We start from the raw sequence: 21,381 nt of genomic DNA on the forward strand, positions 1-21,381 counted from the left end.
TTGTTACTGTGACTGCTAATAGCCTGCTGAGATGGAGTGCTGCAGGATGGGACAGGCCATGAGTGCACAACCACAGCACAGATCTGCCCTGTTGTGCCTGACCATGTCACTATCATTCCTGGTATCATGACTGGAGCAGCTGAGCCCCAGGTCAAGCTCCGCAAGGCCTCCTCCCTCCCTCTTGTGCTGTCTCTGGGTCTCCATTTGCAACACCAGCATCCCAGCAGCACGGCTGGGAGCAGGATGCCATGGGGCTGCCCCAAACACAGAGGAGACTGCCCTAAGAAAAGCCCATGCGTAAGGACCGGTGGTAGCCGCTTTTATTTACACAAGGGATCACATGCTGAACAAGGACGCTAGTGCCACTAAAGTACCCGTAACAGCAGGATTCTGTGCTTTATTCACAGGACAAAATATCGGTACAACATGTTTCAAAGACGTTTTGTTTCAAGCAGATACATCTCACCCTCCTGACGGCCACACTGCTCTGCAGGGACAGAAGGCTGTGGGAAGCAGTGCCCTGACTGCCCTGGGCACATCCTCTGTTCTGGCTGCCTGGCTCCCTTTGGGGTGCTGAGGAGGGACATACCCTGGAAGTGGGGCCATCACCACAGCACCACCACAAGGGACTCCACAGCAATGCATTGGGATGGCAGCACCTGTGGCACTTGCCCTGCATCTGCAGATGGACACTGTGGTCCTGGCTCTGCTCACCCTGCAGCAGCCTGGCCCCCTCCTGCCATGCCACAGCTGCAGGAAGGATGGGGCTGGTGCAGGTCCTGGCCCTACCCCCCCCACACTGCCCCATGGAAGACTGCAGCTCATGTCACTGCAGCTCCACTCCTGGCTGCTCATTCCCACCTGAAGTCTTGCCCAACTGTTTCATAGAACTTGATGTTGTAAGGTCTATAAAAGTCCCGAAGCTGCTCTATCACCTCGGGGTCTATCTGTACATGAGTCCTCCCCTTGGATTTGCCCAGGCAGCGAGGTGAGCTGTTGCTCTCTGTTTTTTTCAGGCAAGGAAAGCCTTTTGTCTTGTTGAAGTAGAAGTGCTTATCGGTGATGACCCTCCGGATGCCCAGGAAGTCCTGCACCTTGCCCATCTCTCCAGCTGGGTCAGTGATCAGCTTCTCCCCACTGACAAAGTGGATCTGAGAGAGGGGGAAGTACTGCAGCCAGCTCTGCAGGTGCACAGCATACATCCCGATACGGATGGCGTTCCAGGAGGTGTCCACCAGGCCCAGGCTGCGGTTGCGGAAGGACAGCCCCTCAAAGGTGGGGATGTCTGGCTTCTTGGAGAGCGTCTGCGTGTAGTCCGAGATGGCGCGGGTGACGGGGTTGCGCACCACCACGATCAGCTTGGTGTCCCGAGACATGTTGAAGATCCGCCGTGGGGCCTCCTTGGTGACGAAGTAGCTGGGGGTCTTCTCCACCGTGATCTGGCTGTCGAGTGTGCGCGGCATCAGGCTCCTGCAAGCAGAGAATGTGGTGGTGAGGAGGAGCAGAACCAGGCTGGCAGGGTGTCCTTTCCCAGCAGGACCAGATGGCAGGAGGACACAGCTCCATCCTGCTTTGCTGCAGGGGCTGCCTCAGCCATGTCCTGTCCCAACTCCTGTGGGGCTGCACGCACCGGGGTTGCTCAGCCCCAAGGGCTCAGGGCCAGGTAGGACAGAAGGGAGGGCACTGCTCTGGAGAGGTGCCATGCAGCAGCTGTGGCTGCTCCATCTCCACTGGTGCTGAATTCACCAGCTTCAGGGCAGTATGTGAGTTCACTCTGCAGCCATCTGCCCCGGTAGCTGCCATGGCATTAACCATGAGAAAACCTCTGTGGAGCCACCAGTCCATTCATCACATATTGCTACACTGGTTGTCATTTCCAAAAGAAATCACAGCTGCTCCTTCTGGAACTGCTGCAATTGCCCCTGCCACAATTGCATTACAGCACTGCTGGGCACTAGCAGTGAGATAAGTGCCAGCCCCAAGTGCAGCCCCACTCCATGGGGACACAGCTTGTCCCCACCTATGCCTGGCCCCCAGCAGTCCCACGCAGCCCTGGTTCCCCTCTCTGGGTGAAGGCAGAGCCGCAGGGCTGGGAGCACTGGGGCAGGCAGCTCCGCTTAGTGCTAATTAAATCATTTGCTTTGACGCGTGAACATCCAAATCAAATAAAATCTAATGGGATGGAAAGATTTATAAATTGCCCTTGTACTACCAGATTCAGCCATTAGATCCATTGCAGCAGGAGGGCAGGGTGGCTGCACAGTGCCATTTGCTGGCACCAGTTCCCTGGGGCTTACTGGCGCTGTGACAGTGCTGGGACAACACCTGTATTGATGGCAATCTTTTGGTTGGACTGCAGGCAGAATGGCCTCTCCTCCACCTTCAGGTCTTTGGAAGGAACAAGGGGAGAGTGGTGCTGGACACATGTGGCTGCGGCACTACCCTGAGCTCTGGGCATGCACCAGGGACTGCACCCCAAGGGCCTCCTGTGCTCACAGGCACTTTACGTTTCAATTATGTTTATTGCTCAAAAGCATCTGTTACTTCTTCCATTCTGCAGTGGAAGTTAGTGGCTAGCTGATTACAATTCATCTGTGAGCTGTAAGGCACAAGCAGATGCTGCCTGGGGAGAGCTTTACGGTGAGCTCTGAGATGTGCCTCCAGGAAGGCTTTGCTGGCAACAAACCATGCGTGCTGCCAGGGAGCTGCTGCAGCTGCTGGCTGTGGGGGTCATGGGCTCCCAGGTCTCCTGCAATAGGATAGGCAAAGCCATGCATGGGAGTGCGAGGGAACAACGTCCTGAGCCCGTCTCCATGGGATGCAGACAAACCAAACAGCAGACCCAGCCCAGAGGAGACTCATTGGTGGCATCACCTGGGCACGGTGCTGCTGGCCTTTCAGCCCTCACCTGCTCTTGACCATTTCTTTTGTTTGAAAGAGAACTAATTTGCTAGCATAAATTAATAGAGATGTATTACACAGGTACCTGAGCACAGCCGTGGCTTAATTGGCCTTTCCCACTGCTCCGCTCCAAACCCCATAAATCCAGATTATGATTCCCATTGTTTAATGACTGTCAGGAAGTGCTAATTTAGTGCCAGGCAACACTGCTGCTATCTCCATATCACAAACAAGTTTCAGCGTAAATCAGTGCAGGACAGCTTCATAAGCGAGTTGCTGTTACAATATATTGCTGGAGAATCATAAAACTGCTGTTTCATTAATGGCTCATCTTCAGGCTTGTTAGACTTTCATTACGTGAGCTAATAGGTCCACGTATTTAAAAAATGAAATTACAGGTTCTAATCAATTATGAAAAACACAAAATCTCCGCATAATAAATTACAGAAATGAGACAGGAGTTGTTTTCTTTTTAAATGGACTCCCAGTGTTCGCTGCTCCTGAACAACAGAGACTGCTGAGACAACAAAACCCAGCCCGAATAGATAAATAAATCACCAGCAAAACCATGCGAGAGGGAGAAATGTCATCCACACATTCATCTTTGTGTTAACGGCGGGATCCCCAGAGCTGCAGGAGCTGGGAAATGCATTGCAAACTTAATTACAGTTGACTTTAAAATGATATTTTTGGACTTTTGCATTCTGAAAGTTATTTGCATACAAATAGCATGTCACATAGTTTTAAGCCCAGGGCTGGCATATTCGGGTTTGAAGGCTTCCAGCACCTGCATGGCGCTGTGGGTGCAGTGGGCTCCTTGCTGGGTGCTCCTTAGCCAAATATGCAGCAGGTTGTGGTGCCGGACCCCTGTGCTATGTCACAGGCAGTGCCTGTGCAGTGACATGCTGGTGACATGGAAGGGCCAGGCTCACTGCAGCACTCACTCAGGTGTGGGACATGCAGAGGTGGGACACAAATGCTGCTGGCTCTGGGGCTGCTGCTGGGTGCTCAGGGGTTCACCTGCGTGGTCCCACCTGGGGACCAGGGTGATTCCACCATCATGAGTGCTCACAGCACCCGCAGGCTGCAGCAGCCACGCCAGAGCTGTCCATCTGGCAGCGTGTGCACGAGTGCTTTGTCGTGGTGAAGAGAATCTGCAACACAGCAGAAATGGAGGAGGTTAAAGCTGATGCTGAGTGAGCAGCAGGGCACGGACATGACTGGGGACGTGGCAGGGCGAGCTCCACCACGGTCTGACTGAAGCAGTGTGGGCTGCAGAGCAGCCACTTCCCTCACCTGCCCCGGTGATCAGCTGTGGGAGCAGGGACATGTCCTGGGGCAGTGGGAGTAGTCGGGGGCTCCCTGGCACAGTGCTCTCTGCACACACATTCTGCTTGGCTGACAGGGTGGGACAGCTGACAGCCCCTTCCTTGGGACACATCGGGGCCCTGCACTGCTGCAGACACTTGGGGAGGAGGGCAGTGCCTCCCCAGCACAGCACAGGGCTGCACTGCCCTATGGTGCCCCACTGCCACTCTGATTGCCCAGGGTGCCACCCAGGGATGTGCATCAAACCTACTGGGCATCCCCAGCCCTAGCAAATCCCCCGCTCACTGCACTAATCTGGCTGGAGATACAGCATTAATTCCTCTTGAATTAGAGATTATTTTTATTGTAGTTACTAAATTCTTAAAGCCCTTTAGTACATTGTAGACGAGCATTAATGCTCTCTCCCAACCTGCGAAACGACGCCTGCCCAGAAGGAGTTAACTTCTCTCCAGCACCTTTCCCAGACCTGAATTATTAATTCTCTTATAATCTGCCTTTGGGCACCCTGCAGTCCCTACAACACTCCCACATTAAAGAAACATACGCTCCCTTGCTGGCTACGTTGCTTTGATGTTGAACATGCGTGAAACACTCTCCCAGGGATAAATTTGTACAAAAATTCATCAGATGATTGAGATATTGCGGATCAACGTGCATGGGGGGAGCGCGTGCTCAGTAATCCCGTTACAGCTCTGCCTTCAGCCCTCATAGTGCTGCATGGAGCACTGCCAGCTCCGGGCAAATATTTGCTGCCGCTGCTCATTGTGTGCTGAAGATTTGGAGGGTGCAGCTGGAGCTCCGAGGCCACAAACTGATGTGTGTGCAATCCTGGACTTCAGCCACTCATCGGCATGAGACCAAACTGTTTAATTTGGCAAAAAAAAATACCCCGTGCTGGCTCTGGTAGGAGGGCTGAGTGTGTTCCTGCATGCAGGCTCTGTACCTGTGGCTGGGACGTGCCACATGGACACAGAGCTGAGAAGCTGTATGTGCCATGCTGTGTCCTGCTATGCCATGCTGTGTCGTGCTGTTCAAAGCCATGCAGTGCTGTGCCACCCTCTGCCATACCAGGCGTGGCAAGATTGCAAACAGTGTCAGTAGATGAAAGCACAAGCCCAGCTCCACGAAGATTTTAGCAAAACTGGGTCAAGCATGCGAGAAACTGAGGTGTGAGGGAGATAAAAGAAGCTCTCACCAGCAGAGTGACATTGCAGCAGACTTTCAGGACGCAACACTACGGCAGCTGACACCCGAACAGCTGCTGCTCATGCAGGGACATGGCGCTGGGAGCAGCCCCAGCCCCAGCCCCTGGTGGGGGATGCGGATGGCAGCACTGTGGGATGCCTGGCAGCAGTGCTTTGCTGCTGCTCAGCCCTGCAGGGTGGGCTCAGCACCATCCCCTAAAGCTGAATGGTTCAGGGGATCTGTCCCCACTGGGAAGTGCTGTGCTGAGAGGGGACCCAGAGAAACCCAGCCCAGCCCCAGGCAGTGCGAAGTGTTAATGACAGAGCAGCTCCCTTTAATAAATGTTTATGTTCAAAGAACTTACACCAGTGCTCACAGACAGATAATGAGGGACATTTCAATGCATAAAAGCAGTGTGAACACAGTAATTAACTTTGTTGCTGATTCATTTTTAATCATTCAAACGCTCCAGAGATTTGTGGTGTCCTTTAAGTCAACACAATCTTTTCCAAAAGGAACAGTGCTGCTGACCGTCACACATGCAGGCACTGTGCAGCTCCCCTCTCACTGAACACCCCTGCCCCAAGTCCCACAGCTGGGAGCTGCTGGGCCAGGGGAGCTTCAGCTCATGGGGATCCCTCACACAGCCACACACAGCACCCTGGGGGCACTGCCCAGCCCTGCAGCACAGCAGCTCCCATGGGCACTGCAGGCTGTGTGCAGCCCTTGATGGGTGCCAGCAGCATCCTTCACCTCTCAGATTTGGAGCCCGCAGCCATGCTGGGATCTGAGCAGGATCTCATGCTACAAAGCGAAGGTTATAACAAATTGCAGGGCTTACAAACAAGGTCATGGAAGACAGAACGGGAACACACATCATTAACACTGAAGGCTCAATGCTCTGCAAGGAGGTACCTCCCCATGCCCTTCCAGCACTCTGGAGGGGAAGTTCCCATGCACTGTGATCACTGTTAGGGTCATTGCTGTGCCTGCAGCCCCATGCTCTGCTCTTGGGCACTGCAGCCCCTGTGGGGCCATGCACCCATCCTCTGAGCCAGGGCCCTGTCTGAAGTCAAGGAAACTTCAAAGCATCCTTGAAGCTTGCTGCTTTCCTCTCTTCTTGCTAATTAACTTTAGCAAAATGCACTGTCAGTCAAGCCCACAAAACAGTCCATGTCGTTGGGCGAAACCTAATGGGCTCCCATTTGTGTGAGAGCCAACGTGGCCATTAGCAGAGAGCAATTAGTGAGGCGGAGTGCAGGAGCCAGGGTTTGCAGCTCCCTCCTGCAGGCGCAGGGAAACGTGACCACTTCCCTCCCACCTGAGGTTCTGCTCCCCTCTGTGCAGGGACCACAGCTGGGCAGTGCCCTGAAGCCCCAGCTGCCACAAACCACTGTGAGAGCATTGCTGGAACATCCCATGGGGTCATGTAGGAATCCTGCAGAGGAAAGCTGCACCCCAAGTTGCCATTCAAAGTTAACTGTAAATTAAATGACACCAATTTCTCTGTGTTCTGGAAAATATTGAAGGTTATTGGCACACTGCTGCAGCAGGAGAAGCTCCATATTGAGCATTGAGCCCAGAATTGGTGATGAATCGATCCTCTCCAGTAGCTGGCAGGTTGGTTTCGGCTGTCTTAAAACAGATCTTGCTAAAAATATCTTTCCTGTAGTGTTTCTCTTGCTAATGAAGAGGATAAGAAAGGCTGATGGGAACAGCAAGGGTGGGGTTGGTTGGACGCTAAGGAAGCAGTGCCTGGGCTGCATGGGGAGCAGAGGGGTTGGACACTGGCTCTGCTCACCGAGGACAGCATTCGCCCTTCCATACAGCCCATGTCCCCAGTGGGTCCAGGGTGTCCCCTCTCTCCCATTGGTGACAGCTGCTGCCTGTGCTGGCATCAGCCCCTCGCTGGGTGCCAGTGCTGCCCTTTCCCTGCTCCCCTCCTCTCCTGGCAAGGTGATGGCAGCTCATTGCGCTGAGCATTAGACCTGCTCCACATTTAATTGCTCCACTTGCAAGGAGTAAAATCAATTCCACACTTTGTACATTAGCAGCCGCTGCGCTTAAGTTTTGGCACATTTGTGAGATAAAAAAAAAAAAAAAAGTAATAAAACCGGGGAAGTGTCATTTAATTGTTTTATCTGAAGTAATTTGGAGACTCCACTGTCCTGATGTGATCTCTCCATTGATCTAGACACAGCTCCAGGCCCCGCAGCACCCAGCCATGCTCTCATCACCACCATGAGTTTTGGTCCCCTGCTGTCAGTGAGGCTCTCAGCTCTGAGCTCCCCCCACCCCACTGTAACCCAGGGGGTCTGCAAGGCCCAGGACAGTGCTGCTTCCCAGCCAGATGCAAGGCACACAGAGCTCCCACTGGGTTTGGGGCTCGGCAGGACCCTGCTTCTCACCCACCCTGCTACACTGGGACCCTTCAGCCAAACTGCTGCAGTTCCTGTCACTGTCTGCCTGTATCACAGAATCACCCCCTCATGGCTTCTAGGCAATCTGCAATTCCTTTAGGACAGGAAAAGGGCTTCATAGCTCTCCACCTGCACCCATACTAGCTCACCAATCACCTGCCAGCAGAACCATTGCACACAGAGCAGCACACCTCTGGCTACACTGCTCTCCATAATCCTGGCACAGCGGCTGCCTGCACGCCTTGACAGCCCTCCTGCTGCTGCTGTGCTGGGGCTGGCCCCCTGGGCAGGGATGTTGGAGGACTAGCCCAGCACTCAAACAACGCACAGAGCAGCCCTGACCCACTCGCAGTCAGCAAGCAGCATCCTGACGCCACAGGCATGACTCATGTCTGGCCTGCACAGAGACAAACACAGAAGGGCCAAGAGCAAGTATCACATCGCACTGCTTCCCAACCCATTCGGGAGCCGACGAGCACCACTTTGCTCAGGGAACGGGGAAGAGAGCAGAGCTGGGTGCACAGCCCCACAGCCAGCTGCATTGCTCTGCACACACCTGTGCCAGGCATCCTCCCCTGTTGCACACTCACAGGTACAGGTGGCCTCCCGATGCTGATGCCCTACGAGCACCAAACCCTGCCTGGGAGCTGCCCAAGGCTCCCACAGTGCTCACCGCAGAACAAGGCAGCACGCTGAGCAGGAACTAGCCAGCATGCAGCCTGGGCTGTGGGTGTGGATGAGCACCCTCCACCCTATGCTGAGCATCACCAAACAGTCCACAAAAACCTTTACTTAAATTAAAATCTCACCATCTCCTCCTGGAGATGCACTCACTGTTCTCTGCGAATTATGAGGGATCGTGAGCACACTCTCGCTTATCTGACTCGAGGCACACGGGGAGCAGGAGGACGTTCCGCCCTTTCACAGACCCTGCCATTAAAGCTGTCGGCAGAGCGGCTCCGAGGGACGCTGCGCAGGGCTGCGGTACCGGGGCGGTCGCGGTTCGGGGGCCGCTTCTCGGTGTGCGCATCCCGTGATGAGCTGGAGACGCGGCATCGCCCAGGTTGCAGCGGAGGGACCCGCTGGGCAGGGGCTGCCGAACCGGGACCTCCCCGGCCGCCTGCGCTCAGCCTCGCCCCGGGGATGCGCGAGAGCCGAAGGTCTCCGCAACCGCTCGGCGCAGAGCCGCGATTCTGCGGGCAGCCCGAGCCGGGCGGGCGATGCGGGGCGGGAGAGGAGCGGGGCAGCGCGGGGCGACGCCGCTTCGGGGGCCGTTCCCGTATCACCGCTCACCTGTACCACTCCAGCCCGCGGTCGTAGTTGCGGTCGAAGAAGTGGGGCTCGGTGCCCAGGGCGCGCACGTCGGGGTGCACGCGGATGAACTCCAGCACGGCGCGGGTGCCGCCCTTCTTGACGCCCACCACGATGGCCTGCGGCAGCCGCTTACTGCCCGGACGGGCCGGGCCCGGGGCGCTGCCGGCGGGCGGTGCCGGGGGCTCCCGAGGGCGGCGGGCGGGCGCGGAGCTGCCCGGAGGTTCCGCGGGAGGCGGCCGGCAGGACCGAGACTTCTGCAGAAGTTTCTTGGCGGCGGCGGCGCTGCGGGCGGGCGCGCAGCGGGCGCGGGGCGCGGCGGGGCCGCCGCAGCAGCAGAGGAGGCTGTAGCAGAGGTAGGAGCAGGACAGCGACAGCGTGAAAAGGAAGAGCACCCTCCGCGCCAGCCGCCGGGATGGAGCCACGGCCCGCCCGCTGGGCGCCCTATGCGCCATGGCTCCATGGGGCCACACCGGCGGGCATGGCGCTGCCCGGCGCGGCGCGGCTCGGCGCGGCTCAGCGCGGCGGTGGGACGAGCCGCTGGCCCCGGGGCTCCGCGGCGGGGCCGGCGCCGCGCTCCCGGCGGGGCCGCTCGGGCACGGGCATGGCTGGCGGCTACGAGGCGGCTCGGCCGGGCCACCCCGCGGGACTGCGCCCTCCGCACCGGCCCCCGCGCGTCCGCGGCCCCGGCGCCGCCTCTCCCATCCCCGGCGGGCGCGGCTGCGGCTCTCGGCTCCGCGGGAAGTGCCGGGGCAGAGGCGGCTGCGCTGCTATTTAAGGGGCCGCCTGACGTCAGCTCCTCCCGGAGCCCCCGCGATCGCACGGCGGCCGCTGCCTCCCCCGAGCCGCGCCGCGGGGCTCCCGCCCGCCCGGGACGGGGACGGGGACGCGACGGGGACCGGCCTCGTTCCTCCGCTGCGCCGGACCCCGGTTGGGGTGCGGGCTGCCCGCCCCGCTCTGCCCGCCGGGCTCTGAGCTGCCTGAGCTCTTAGCGAGCCTCGCCGACGGGGAGGCGCTGAGCGATCCCGTCCCCGTGAGAGGTGCCCGGAGGTGTAGCCCTGTCCCACGCCCGACACCGCTCCAACAGCTCTGCCGTCAGAACCGGGCAGGGATGGAGGCAGCCGCTGTCCCGCCGGGCCCTGCACATCTCTTGAACCTGAGTCCTGAACTACGCAGAGGTGCAGCACGGGGCGGAGTGCCTCTTGCCTCGCACGAGTCCCTGCGCTCAGGGCACGACACGGCGCTGGGTCGTGGTGGACTTGGAGTGAGAAGGACCGGGAGTCGGGAAGTCAAAGCTGCGGAGGACAAGGCAGCCCGGCACGGGGTCCGTCCTGCTCCCGGGCTGCCTCCGCGCCGGGTCCTTGAGCAGCTCCTTCCCTGCGGCATCCACTGAGGGAGGGGACAGAGCGAGGAGGGGCCTCCCCGCATTCAGCTGGGATTTCTGTCCTCAGCAAGGGCAGAAGGAGCAGCCATCGGCTGCTGTGATATGAGCTGTAAGAGGAAAAATCTTGAAGAAGACGCAGATATTGCCAGTTTGGGGATGCTCGGCCTCACCCGTTTGCTTTGTGATGCTCTAAAAGCAGATTGACCTGGGAAAGGATTTTGCAGTGACCTGCAAGGATTTTGCAAGATACGGATGCAGACTGTTGCTTCATCCCCAGCCCTCCAGCTCCCTCCACTTGTCATGCTTCCTTCCCTCTCACACCCTTCCATCCCAGGCTTCTGCTTGACTGCTCATGCCAAAGGACTGTGTGCAGCACCACATAAACATTAAGTCACTCTCCCTGCCTTCTCAGCATAGAAAGCTTGTTCTGCTTCAGAAAACTACTTGTCGTGTTACTTGGGAAGAGGGATGGTGATAGAGTGAGACAGGCACAAGGTACCAGCCCAACACAACCAGTGTAGCTGTGGGCTCCCTGGCAGCAAGGTGGGGAGGAGATTTCCTCTTGTGCAACACCTGGGAACTCAGTGCAGATGTAAAGAAAGGTGGAAAAGATGGCTGAAAAGCAGTGCTCTCTGCAGTTTCTTTTGCCTGCACTTGTGTGGGAGCAGTGAAATTGGACCTTGCTGGGAGTTTAAAAATAGTCACTTAAGCAACAAAGAAGCTGATGGCTCAGGAGAGCTCTGGAGCGCCAAGATGGGATTGAGCTCTCATGGGACTGGCATCACTGTAGTGGGTGAAGTGACCCACCTGGGGCACTGGATACTGTGTTTTCCTCAGAGTAGAGGATTAACGCTAGTACATCTGTGCAGATCACAATCAAAACCAGCACCATGTCAGCCTAAAGGAGCCCACAGGCTCATGGTGTAAACTCAGCCATGCTTGGTGCTTCCCTGAGCTGGGCAGCCTTCCTCAAGCTGGTGCAGTGCTCAGCAAGGAGAGAGGGCAGATGAAGCCCTGCCCTGACTGCAGCCCTCAGCAGGAGCTGCCTGGCCTGGGCAGAGATAGGAACAGGAGTGTGGGAGCAGGGCAGTGAGCGGCTGGGTACCGGCAGGTTCCCTTTCTAGGGCCAGAAAGCATCAATCACTCGGTTCTGCTGCATGACAGAGTGCCAAAGGAAATCTGTGGGAAAGTTGCTTTATCCATTTTTAGCCGTTTTATTGCTTCCACGTGGTGATCCAGCCCTGGCTGCAAACACACTGCTTAGGCATGAACATTAGAGGTGTCTGGATAAATAAAGCTGGTGTGGATGCTTAGACACCCCCAGGTTTCTCTGCTTGCAAGGGAGGAATGTTTTCTAAAGCTGACAATTTGGCTTCCAGTCTCTCTATCATTGCAGGGCATGTTTGCTCTGTGACATGTTTGCTGTTTACACCCTGCTCCACACAAACAACAGCTTCCTGGTGCTTTTGGCACTCTGTGGCCCTTCCGCCTGCGTCGGCACAGCCCCATGGGTCACCCTGATCCCGCTCTCACCATCAGGGTTGGAAGCCACAGCCCTGGAATAGGGGAGAGCCACCCCCAAAGGGCTGCTGGTGCAGTGCAAGCCCCAACAGAGAGAGGAGTCCCAGGGAAGGCTTTCCCCTGCTGCCCCTCTCATAGGGCAGCAACAGCTGGTAGGGTCACAATGTGATCAGGAACCATGGAAGAATGTGGGGCTCAGCCCCAGCCCACAGCCAACAGTGCTGGGGGCTCCTGGTGATGTGCCTTTGTCAGAGAGGACCCCATTGAAGGACTCATCCCAAGTGCAGGCAGCTGACAGGCGAACAAAAAGAGAAGGCTGCAGAAATGTTTGGATCATTGAAGATTATTACAGAAATACACAAAGAAAAAGAGTGCTGGGAGCACATAAAATCTATAGGAAGAGAGGGAAGCAATAAAATGCATACTGGAAATAGCAAATAAGATTAAAGGTGATATTCTACCCTTGATGTCTTCAGGTTGTAGGCAGAAGAGATCAAGGTTAGAATTTATTTCCGGAGCCCAGAAAAGCCCTCAGGGCCAAAGTGTCGTTGTTAATCCAGTTTTCTGTGTCTAATATGTATGTCATTAACAACCTTTTGATTCTGGGCTGACAAACTGCCACCTTTTCTTGTGCTGCAAATGGATGGCTGAGCAGTACATCTACCTGGACAAGGATGCTCGGTGCCACAGGCAGATAGGGCTGAGCTGCCCCTGCCTTGCAGTGTCCTTGAATGCCTGCAATCCCTACGTGGTCTGCTGCTCCAAGTGCCTTCTGGCTCTCCCTGTTTGATAGGGAACAGGGAGCTAGAATAGGCAATACCAGGGTGTGCAATTGGGATGTGGAGGAGAATGGCTGGGCCAGGTCCACAGGAATCAGCCCACATGGAATCAGGGTCTCAGTGGTCACATTAACAAGTGCTGTGTTGGCTGCCCTGGCCTCTGTGCAGCTGCCAAGAGCTCATCCTGGTCCTGCATGTAGCCCTCTGGTCTCACATCATCACCAAACTCAGCGCACACTGCAGGTCCTCAGACTCTGATTGTGGGATCTCATTGGGACAGGGGGTCTCAAAGTTCCTCCAAACAGCACACAGGGAGTGGAGGCCTTGGAACTGCTAAGTCTGAAACTGTCTGTAAGCCTCATTAGTCACTTGTAAATGCACTGTACTCCAAAAAAGGTCAGAAACAATAAATTTAATTTGGACTCTGACTTGAGCTAATTCTCAGCATCTCTCCCAGCCAGAGCAGCCAGACACGGCCCCGCTGCACAAACTCATTTGATTCTGAAATGTATTTTTAAGAAGGCTGGAAGGGTGCTTAAAGGCTAAATGGCTTCCCCGGCTGTAATCACTGCTAGCGGAGTCCTGGAATGAAAGGGATAAAGCCTGGGGGCGGGGAGAGTCTTTAATCTCGCTGAGTAGATTACAGAGATTACTTCAATTTAATCCTTAGGTATCTGTCACTGACGCTGCAAAGAACATAACGGGACGTGTGCTGGGTGCTCCCAGCCCTGTGCCCAGTGCTCTGCAGGCACGGGGTCAGTGCAGACCCACAGAGTGAGGGCATCATGGGTCAACGGGTTCTTCCTCCCCGTTAGCATCCTCCAAACCCCTCAGAAAGGGCCAGAATCCTCTGCTTTCAGAGGTGCATGTGCATGTTCTGTGCCCTGGGGAGGCTGTATGAACTGTGCTGTGCAGAAAATAATGCAGTCAGAGTTCATCTGCAGGCTGCAGCAGGCAGGGACCCCACAGACATGGCTCCTCATCATTGCTCCATCACACACCAGGCTCTCCACGGTGGCTGCTTAGGTTAAATCTCATTATTGCTCCTTGGGGATCACAGGGGCAGCAGCTAGTTCTCCAATAACTAGAAATAGATCTTTCGCTCACAGACCTTCATGATTATATTTAACTCCAAATGAGGAATCTGTACCCAAACACAGGCTGGTACATATATATATTTTTAAAAGCTTTTTTTTTCCTTCAATGTTGCCTCATCTCCAACCTAGCTCATCTGTAATTTTAAACCCTATCCTTGCCTTATGTAAGCCCTAGAGTAGAGAAGAAAAGGAAATCTGCCCCATTCACAGGGATGGGAGAGAACCAGATGGTGTATACTCACCACAACACAGCTGAAGCAGAGAGCCTGTCCTCCTTGCTGCAGACCCTCCCACGTGCTGGTCACATTCTTCTCTCCTGTTTAAGACCATGGGAACATCCACTGCCCCATCCCATCAGCTCCAGTACTTGTAATAGGGGTGACAAAAGTGCCTTCTGTTACAGCACTTTCTCAAGGACTTCCAGCATCAGAAATGCCCCACATGACCCCCAGGCCATGCTGGGGTGCTGCAGCCCCAACACTGCAGTTGGCTCCAAAACCAACAAGAAGGATTTGACCACCCATGCCAAGGGGCAGGAGATGCTGCATGGCTAGGGGTCAAGTGTTTGCCCATGCAGCACATCCTTCAGATCAGAGGTGCTCTCCATCAGGAGCACTTTGAAACACCCAGCTTCTTATTTTTAATGGGACTGAAGAGAGAACAAAACCATTTAAGAACCCGAGGAATCAAAGCAAGTGTCCCCACATCACACTCGGTGCTCACAGCTATATCCTGATTAATGACAAGCAGGAGAGAGGAAACAATATTTAATCACACCCTGTTTATACTGGAGCCAAAAATCAAAGCGCTGCATTTCTCTTTCATGAGAAAAACGAGGTGGGCATTTACCCTCTGGTGATTAAGTTTCCCACTACGAGCACATCAATTTCCGTACTTTGGCATGGGGTCCTCTATCACACCACAAACGAGGACTTAGCAACAAAATATTACAAACGCCGAGCTGGATCCATACACAAGACAGAGATGTACATCTATCATTTTGCCTGGATTATCTCAGTGCGCTTCTCCTCGAGGAGCTGGAAAGAAAACAGTTGCAGCCAAACCACCTTTAACGATTGGCACAGCTACAGCAGCCCTGGGCCGAGGACACCGTGGTGCTCCGGCCACCAAACCCATGGCCATGGGCATGTGGCCTCGCTGGGGTGCTGCTGCCCATGTGTACATGGCTGTGCTCATGCAGTGTTTGAGGTACTGTGCCCACAGACAGAGCCCCATGCATGGAGTAATGTCACAGTCCAGAGAAGTGGGTCAGGCAGCACATCACCCTATGACACCTCTCCCTCCCTCCTCGGCTTCCCTCCTGCCCACATTGATTTGCTCTGGATTCCTTGATTAATTAATCTGAGAGAAATGCAAGGTCTGTTAATTACCCCTGATTAATTAGGGTGAACTTTTAATTGTATCCCTAAGCTGAGACGTGCCGTTCAATAGGCTCTGTAATTAGTGACCCAGCAATCTCTTTTAAACCAATTAGCTCTGTGTAACAAGCAGACCAGGCTGGAACTGCCCGGTGGGCAGCGATACTCCCAGACGTGTGGGCACAGCTCTCTAGAATGGCAGGGATGTCCCCTTCCCTCCCTGTATGGGATCTGTGAGTCAGCCCTGCCCACACAGAGCTGTGCCCACTCTGCAAATCCCGTGTCACAGTGGGATGCAATGTGGGGCAGACCCCTGCCCTGCTCACTGCCCCATCACGTCCCTCTATCCATCCTTCTGTCCTTCTGCCTGAACTTGCTCACTCTGAGCAAAAAAGGCTCTGGCAGGCGAAAGAAAACTTTCTTCCCATTGACATATTTTCATCATCTGCTGCAATTTAATATCCAGGTCAGGAAGCAGATGGAAACCAGCCCGGTTGTCCTGGATAATGGGGACAGTAACAGTTGTTTATGAGCTCTTGTTTAGCGAATCAATTAACTGTGCAAACAAAACCAGCCGCTCGCCTCCTCGTGTTCTTGCTCCCGTGCCTCCCGCTGTAGCTCAGCACATAATTACCACGTGCAGCTCAGTGGTGCACAGGACAGCAGCAGGCGCCCAGGCTGCACATTGTCCCATGGGGCAAAAACCCATGAGGAAGCAATGTGGGGAGCAGCAGGGTCTGATAGCAGAGAACCCCCCTACTCCCCAGCCCCCAGCTTAAATTCCCTCTGGGTTGTGGGAGTCTTGTGTCTCAGGTCCACCTATGGGCTTCCAGCATCTCGTGCTACCCAGGAGCCAGAGGTGAGGGCCTAAACTGGGCACAGTCAGCATTGCACACTGCTGTGCTCAGGGGAAGGCAGCCCCAGGTCCCCTCATCCACCCCTTAATGCCACCCTACTGCCGGCACCAAGTGTCCCTGTCTGTCCCCTGCTGGCGCCAGGCTCTGCTCGCTGCCTGCCCCGGAGACTCATGGCAAAACTACCCAGGGCCCAGGGAAGTCATTAGTAATTAATTTGGTTTCTAATCCTCTAATCCAGCTGCTCCTTGATTTGATAAGCGAAAAATCTGCTCCAGCCACATGGTCCTTGTTCCATCTGATATTTCCAGTTGGAGGCACTGACACAAACACATGTCACCTCGCACTCTTTTAGTTGCATCCCTGTGTGCAAGGGCCAGCCTGCTACACAGCTTTTCCAAGGTCAAAGGACTCCAGGGTCCTGCTTAACCATGCTGCGCTGTGCTGTACCATGCTATACTGTGCTGCTCCATGCCACATTGTGCTATACTGTGCTATGTCATGCTACGCCACACCATCTCCATTGCCCATTTCATCTGTCACCCAGGTTCCTTGCAGTGCAGAGCAGCAGGGCTGTGTCCCTGAAGTGGTCCCTACTCCCAGAGGCACGGAGCCACGCACCGCCCACAGGGATGTGGCCTTGGGGAGCGGGGCTGTGGCACATAACGGGATGAGGGAACATCACAGATGAGAGGCTAAATCCTTCATTAAATCCCACATTAATCTCTGAGAACAGTGATGTCAAAAATCTTAGCAGCAAAATTAAATTTTGTAGCTATATTTCAGCTGCACAAAATCAATATTAATTACAGTGAGAGAGACATTGCTGAGAGAGGGCCTGACCCAGTATTTCCCCGCTGCAGTAAAACCCCATCCTGGTAACTTGTTTATATAAAATTACTGTACATCTTTGTGTGGCACACAGCATCCAACCTGATGGGCTGCTGGGGCTGAATACTAACGGGAGCTGGAAACAAACAGCAGCTCTCCATGCCACTGTTTGGGAACTGCTCAGCCCCAGGGTACACAGGTTCTGTGGGTGCCCTGTGATATTGGGTCTGAGCAGCAGTGCTCAGCAGTGCAGGGCAGTGAGTGAGGGGCAGCCCCATGCCTGTAGGAGGCAGCCTGTGTAGTATCAGGAGATGATCCATAATGGGGAGGTTGGGGCCAAAGGGATTGAAATGGGAGGGAGAGTTTTAATTAGAGAAGGAAGTCAGAGCCCAAAATCAGCTGGGTGAGTGACTGCCTGCTGTGGGGTGGGGGTGGCTGGACACACTGCTCAGTTTCTTCTCACTCTGTGTTGTGTTGGTTCCACTGACTTTCTGCCCACTGCTGGGGTACGCTCAGCTGCCATCTGCAGGGATTCCTATAGAAACATGTTTCATGCACCAGTTATTTAACAGTGAGGAGGTAAAACTGTTCATGTCCTGGATTTCTCTGGGATGAGAGTGGTTTTCCTGGAGATGGAGCTGTTGGAAATTGCGTGCTGCCATGCTGTGCCAAACAGAGGGCAAAGCCTGTGCTGGGTGCACATGGGGATGAGAAATGCTGGTGAGGGGCTCGCATTGGCCTTTGACCATGGGCAGGGAGAGGAGGGGAGAGAATGGGGCAGCAAATGGTGCACGGTGTCAGACACTGTATGGGACCATGGCTGCGGGCAGCGTGCACAATACAAAGCCATGTCCCAGCACCTCCCCAGCTCTGTGCTGGAAGGGGCTCAGTCAGTGCGGGAGCACAGTGGTCTGGGAGCACTCTGCTACTTCTGCTGCCTGGGGCTTCTCACCCCACGTGCCTGTTTGCAGGGCACTCGCACCCTGCCAGCAGCTGAGCTAAACACTTTTGACTCTATTTATTACTAAAAAAATTATGCAACTGGGTCGTGTGCTTGCTATTTTTTATGCATGAGCCAAGCAGCAAATTCCATTATTTAAAAAAAAAAACTGTTTTAGCTAGTGATGCACTAGACCACGCAAGTAAATGCCCAAAATAATTCCAGCTGACACCTTTATGAAGGCAGAGTGAAGTTTAAAGTCTACACAAGCCTTTCATTTGTAATCCAACATCCCTGCTAACATGCTGCTGGGAGCCGTGTTCTCACCCAGCTCTCATCCAGTGGCAGTGGGTGCCTGTGCCTCGGTGGGGCCGTGCAATGCCCTGGGAGGGGGTCCCAGCCTGGTGGGAAGTGTCTGCAAACATTTGGGATGTCTGGAAAATCTGCAGGCACTTGAGAAATTTGTGAAGAGTTGGGAACATTTGGAACATTTGCCTGCAGCACCCCGGGCAGAGACACCAACCGGGAGGATCTTTAAGGGCAAAAATGTTCCTTTGGTGACTCAACGAGACAGAGAGGTTGAGCACTGAAGGATCCTGCGGGATGGCTCCGGGAGCTGGTGATGCTTTGTTTTGAGGCTGGCTTCACCCGCATTGCTCTGTGGGGCAGAGAGGCCGCTGCTAACTGCACCCACCTGATCGCTCCCAGCGAAATTCCACCCTTCGGAGTGACCTTGCTGCTTTAACGAATGGGATGCTGAGGTTTTTTCGTACCATAACAAATTTCAGTTGACCCCAAAAGTAACAGATGACAAACAAACTGTGGCATAAATAACCTTGCTCCTGGTAAAAAAAAAAAAAAAAGAGCATTAAAGGTAACTTATCAATTAGCCCTTTTCTCATCAGTAGATCACCTGACCCTGGATAGCTGACATTTCTATAACCCATTTGCCACTGTTCACGTATTAAATGGCTTCCAGTCACCCTAAATTTGGAGATTTTAATCTCCTATATTAAGTCAGTGGTTCTTAGTAATTCAGTGAATCTATTTTTATTGGCTTTGTAAATCAGAGTTATCCATGTCAGTGACCGTGGTCAGGGAGAGAAGCGTTTGTCTGTGAAATTGGGTTGACACAGACCATTGACTGCAATGATAACAAGTGATTTGCAGGGCTGGGTGGACAAGCTATTTGCACTAAGCAGATTATAATATAACAATAAAAAAAGTTTAATTACTGGAAAAACGGGATAAGCTGTGGCACACCTTGATGAAGGTGCAGGATGAGTCAGTGTGGGGCAGAGGGAACTGTGCCTGGGGGACACTGGGAGACATTGGTCAGAACTGGAGGGAGAAGCACCTCTCTGCTTCTGCTGCAGGACCTGCCAGATGCTGAACACGTCTAGACTCAAAACAATATGGGCCTGGGATGGGGAACAAGGTGCATCTCAAGAGCTTTTGTGATAATTTAATTGACTTCAGGCTACTCATTGATGACTGCAGAGTACTGTCTGAGGCACTTGTGGCTGCAGGAGGCTCAGGATGTCCCAGCACAGCTGCAGTGGTGCTGCTCAGTCTGTGCTGACGCTGCAGGTGCAGCCGCTCTGTGGTACCCAGCAGGAGCAGCTCCCTGGCAGCACTGAGTAATGCCATCAGCTGCTGAACACGTGTCGGGTGACCTTTCCCTGCACTCTCCACAAAATCCCATTAATCAGAAGAGCTGAGCAGAGCTAAGAACTCTTTAACAAAATTATTGTAATCTCTGGGTTTCTCATTCATCATGTGGCAGCTCAGAAGCCTCTGTGCTCCCTGAGGGTGTTACTGGATCCCCGTCCTTGCTCTGAAACACCCTTCCTTTTTCTTCCTCTATCCTCCAGCTCTATGGGTTCGTGGCTCCTTTTCCAACTGGAGCTTCCCAAACTCCCTGCTCCTCAGGTAGGAATTACACAGCCCCTCCTGTCCGCTCACAAAGCAGCAGCATGCAGGTTCATTTGGGCAGTGGGAGTGGGCATGGGGGCTGTGCTGTGTGCATCACTACACTGAAGCAAGAAGGGGAGCAGCCCCTGGGTCCTGGCTGCCCTGGGGCACAGCAGCCATCTCTGCAGTCAGGCCCATGTATGCAAGGTGTGCAGGTGGGATATGGGACTCACACTTCTGGCTGCTGGTGTTTCCAAACGAACAAGAAAAGGACATCAGCTGAGGTAATTATTTGCCTTCTCAAAGCTTTGAAAGCAACAGAAAGCAGCTCAGATGCAGAGGGGGCTGCTCAGGCTGTGGCTCCTGGTGTCAAAGTGCCAGGTGTCCTGTGGGCTGGGAAGTTGTGGGGAGAATGAGCTCAGAAACCATGGAAGGTCCCCATTGAAACATCTCAGCCTGATAACATAAACGTGATGATATCTCATGGAAGAGGCAATACTGGAGGAAAGCTGGAACAAAACAGAGAGGGAGAACTATAATGAAGTATGGCATTTATACTTCAAATCATCTCAAGTTTTCCTGTTGAGAGCTTCATCAGTGCTGACACATTCCTTCACATCCTCTCAGTGTCAGCACACAGTGTCCTGGCGGGAGGAACAGTGCGGACTGGGGGCTCCCATGCCAGCCTGGCCCTGTGCCCACAGCATGCCTGCACCCAGAGCCCTCCTCTACAAGGAAGGTGCTGTGTGCACAGTGCTGCTCAGCCTCTGCCCTCTGCCACATTCCCTGTGTGCACTACAGCCAGGCATGAAGCTCTGGCACCCTCTGTGTTTCCCTGGTGCCTGGCCATTGGGGCAGAGCTGCTCACTCAGATAGTGCTTGTCCCAGGAGCAGCTGTTCTGTGGGTGCCACTGCAGACCCCAATTACCAGCACTGCTTTGCCTACACCTTGAAATCCACACAAAAACTGAAAGAATTAATTTTCAGCTGTAGACTGGCATTCAGAAATACCCCCTGGCATCTTCCTTTCCTGTAAGCTCCAGCTTGCAAGGTCTGCGCTAATTAGTGAATTAAATACTCCAGAGCTCAGACTGCCTCGTTGTAATTCACGTCCTCTTGTAGTCCGGTTTCACTGCACATCACCCACTTGGGGTTTTCATAGCTCCCCCAGTGATGGCTGAACTCACAGCTCAGGGGCAGCCCCAACCCTGCACTGCACCACACCAGGCACCAGCACTGCTCCTTCTTGCTCCCATCTAGTAGCAACACACCCTCCTGCTGAGCTCCAGGTGTGTAGAAATGGGATGCAATGGGCAGAATGACTGCCCACGAAGTGAAGCACCGACGACTCAGATCAAACAATTTGGAAAAGCATATATCACAACAGCCCAGTGTGAACTCTGGCCCTCAGCAAAGGCCACTTCTTCATGAGTAATCACCAAGTATAATGCAGTACATCAATAATGCACATATTGATCAGCTCCGACGCTGGTCCGCATACGTGCATGAATCGATAACGCTGTTTAAGTACATGTA

The 21,381-nt window shown here is 54.2% G+C and overlaps 1 protein-coding gene across 1 annotated transcript; it reads right to left on the bottom strand.

The window, feature by feature from the left end:
• Positions 1 to 294: 294 nt before the first annotated feature.
• On the bottom strand, positions 295 to 9,684 carry HS3ST2 (heparan sulfate-glucosamine 3-sulfotransferase 2). Its single transcript, XM_015877027.2, has 2 exons — positions 9,129 to 9,684; positions 295 to 1,470 (listed from the first exon to the last, which is right to left on the bottom strand). Exons 1-2 carry the CDS (start codon positions 9,599 to 9,601, stop codon positions 852 to 854), a joined length of 1,092 nt encoding a protein of 363 aa, XP_015732513.1. The 5' UTR covers positions 9,602 to 9,684; the 3' UTR covers positions 295 to 851.
• Between the last annotated feature and the right edge of the window lie 11,697 nt (positions 9,685 to 21,381).

The sequence above is a fragment of the Coturnix japonica genome, chromosome 14 (assembly GCF_001577835.2).
Source record: "Coturnix japonica isolate 7356 chromosome 14, Coturnix japonica 2.1, whole genome shotgun sequence".
NCBI classification, from domain to species: Eukaryota; Metazoa; Chordata; class Aves; order Galliformes; family Phasianidae; genus Coturnix; species Coturnix japonica.